This window comes from Humulus lupulus, chromosome 2, assembly GCF_963169125.1.
Source record: "Humulus lupulus chromosome 2, drHumLupu1.1, whole genome shotgun sequence".
Lineage (NCBI taxonomy): Eukaryota > Viridiplantae > Streptophyta > Magnoliopsida > Rosales > Cannabaceae > Humulus > Humulus lupulus.
In genome coordinates, this window is record NC_084794.1 from 202,381,421 (window position 1) to 202,384,204 (window position 2,784).

At 30.1% G+C, this 2,784-nt stretch overlaps 1 protein-coding gene across 1 annotated transcript; it reads left to right on the plus strand.

The window, feature by feature from the left end:
* Positions 1-364: 364 nt before the first annotated feature.
* LOC133815084 (uncharacterized) lies at positions 365-1,854 on the plus strand. Its single transcript, XM_062247970.1, has 3 exons — positions 365-395; positions 490-1,142; positions 1,402-1,854. The coding sequence occupies exons 1-3, from the start codon at positions 365-367 to the stop codon at positions 1,852-1,854; spliced, it is 1,137 nt and encodes a 378-aa protein (XP_062103954.1).
* The last annotated feature ends 930 nt before the right edge of the window (positions 1,855-2,784 follow it).

The following is a 2,784-nucleotide window of genomic DNA, read 5'->3' on the forward strand; positions in this document are numbered from 1 at the left end:
ACCTTTCAAGGTAAAAAGATCATCATCTCTTGATTACAAATTGGGTTATGTGGATAAAAATTGCAAATGGAGCTTTTTGTCATCAAAACATGGCAAAACAGAAATGTTCAAGATTAGAAAAATAAAAAAAATACACATACATGCTCATTAGACATTACTTCTGGAGATCATCCTCAAGCTACAAGCAACCTAGTTAGGAATGTCATAAAAACAAAATTCATAAGCCCAAAAAGAAACTACACACCCAATGAAATTGTTGAGGACATGGTAGATGGTTATAGCGTCTCAATTTCTTATCAAAAAGCTTGGAGAGCTAGAGAGAAAGCTATAGAGAATGTTAGACGCTGCCCACAAGATTCATACAATGAAATACATGATGCAAAAATGCAACCCAGGTATTACTTGCTTAAAACTACTCTAAATTTCCTACTACAAGTTTTAGCTAAAAAAACTACATAATACTATACACTTTGCTTACTTTTATAACAGGAACAGTAGTAGACCTTGTCACAGATGAAGAAAGAAGGTTCAAGTATCTTTTCTTTGTTGTAGGGGCTTCAATCAAAGGTTGGCAATATTGTACTCCAATACTTGCCACTAATGGAGGAACATTACTAATTGCTAGTGCCCGAAATGCCAATAGACATATATTCCCACTTGCAATTGCTGTTGCAAACTTTAAAAATGATGAATCTTGGGATTGGTTCTTCCACAAATTAAAAGAATCCTATGGCGAAAGACAAGGCCAATGCATCATTTCAGATAGACATGAAAGTATTGCAAAAGCATCCTTCCCAAACCTCATGCACGGGGAATGTTGCTACCACTTGCTGAATAATATTAAAACAAAATTCAAGAAGAAAGGAGAAGCCCTCAAAAATGCATTTAATGGTGCTTGTACAATGAAGTTGGTGTATAATACCACTAATTTTGACAAATACATGGCAGACTTGGACAACATTGATGAAAAAATAAGACCTTACTTGTTCAATGAAGTTGGTGTAGAAAAATGGACAAGGTTGTACAGCAACAACAAGCGATACTCAACAATGACATCTAACATCGCAGAATTTGTGAATCCATCAATCAAAGAGATAAGAGAATTACCAATTGCTACATTACTAGAATGTCTTCACTCTTTGGTACAAAAATGGTATTGAGACAACAAGAATAGAGCATTAGCCATATTTACAAAATTAGCAACCATCGCAGAAGAAATGTTATGGACACAAAGGGAGCTGAGCTTAAAATATAAGGTAACCTAAATTTGGTTTGGTATGATGACAGCAAAATACACACTCTGATGCAGTATTAAACCTTATAGTTACTTCAAATAATATACATTATGCTTTCTTTTTTATAGTAATGCGCTAAAACCTATTTATTTACCAATTAATGCAGGTTGAAACAACAAACCTACTTATATTCACAGTACATGATGTGACAAGATCTTACATAGTAGATCTGGAGAAACGAACATGCACATGCCAAAAATTCCAATATGATGAAATGCCTTGCTCCCATGCAATGGCTGCATTAACTAAAAGGCATATGTCTTCCTATGACTACTGCTCATACTACTACACAAAAGAAGCTCTTATAGCAGCATATGAAGATACCATACTACCATTAGGTGATGCAAATTCCTGGGATATACCTAATGAGATGAAGCAAATCATTATTCTACCACTAAAACATAAGAGACCAGCAGGGCGCCCAAAAACGCAAAGATACAAATCTGCACTAGAATCAAAAACAAAAACACAAAATAAATGTGGAAGGTGCAAACAAAAAGGACAAAACCAGCAAACTTGCAAAAATGAACCATTCCTAAAGAAAAAGAAAAACAAATGAAGGCATGACATTGCTGTTTCATAACTTTTTCTAAAGACAATACTTTTTAATAAAACAACCATTCAAATTCTTTTATATTGTTTAGAAACTTTGTAACCAAATATTGGTTTAATCAAATTAGAAACTAATTAGTAATTTCTAAAATAGTTCATATAAATTTGTCACAAAATTTCATGTAACTAGGTAACTAAACTACAAATTGATATATTGTTTAGTTCCATTATTTATTGTTTGATACACTACCAGTAATATATAATTTACTATTTGGTTACTTTATTTATGAAATCCAATTATATAAATTTACTATTTAGTTACCAAAATCGTGACTTGCGTATCTCTTTCATTAGTTTGGTTACATAGTTAAAAAAGAAAAGAAAAAAGCATCATTCTAAAACAAAGTTCAAAATTAAAATTCATTTATATTGTTTTTAAACTTTGTAACCAAATCTTGGTTTAATCAAATTAGAAATTAATTAGTAACTTCTAAAATAGTTCATATAAATTTGTCATAAAAACTTCATGTAACCAGGTAACTAAACTATAAATTGATATACTATTTAGTTGCATTAATTAACTATCACTGTCAGTAATATTTAATTTACTCTTTGGCTACTGTATTTCATGAATTCAGAATCTTACTATATATTTTTTATCACTCCGATCATATAAAATTTACTATTTAGTTACCAAATTCGTGACTTGGGTATCTCTTTCATTAATTTGGTTTACAAATTAGTTAACTTATTCATTAGTCCATAATTTCATGATTTAAATTATTCAATATACTATTTAGTAACTAAAAAAAATTGACATTAAAAACAATGAAAAAATATATATGATCATTAATATTACAAAAACTGAAATAGAAAAGGTTATATAAAATCATTGATTACAAAGTTAAAAAAGAAAAAGAAAAAAATTAACATCCTT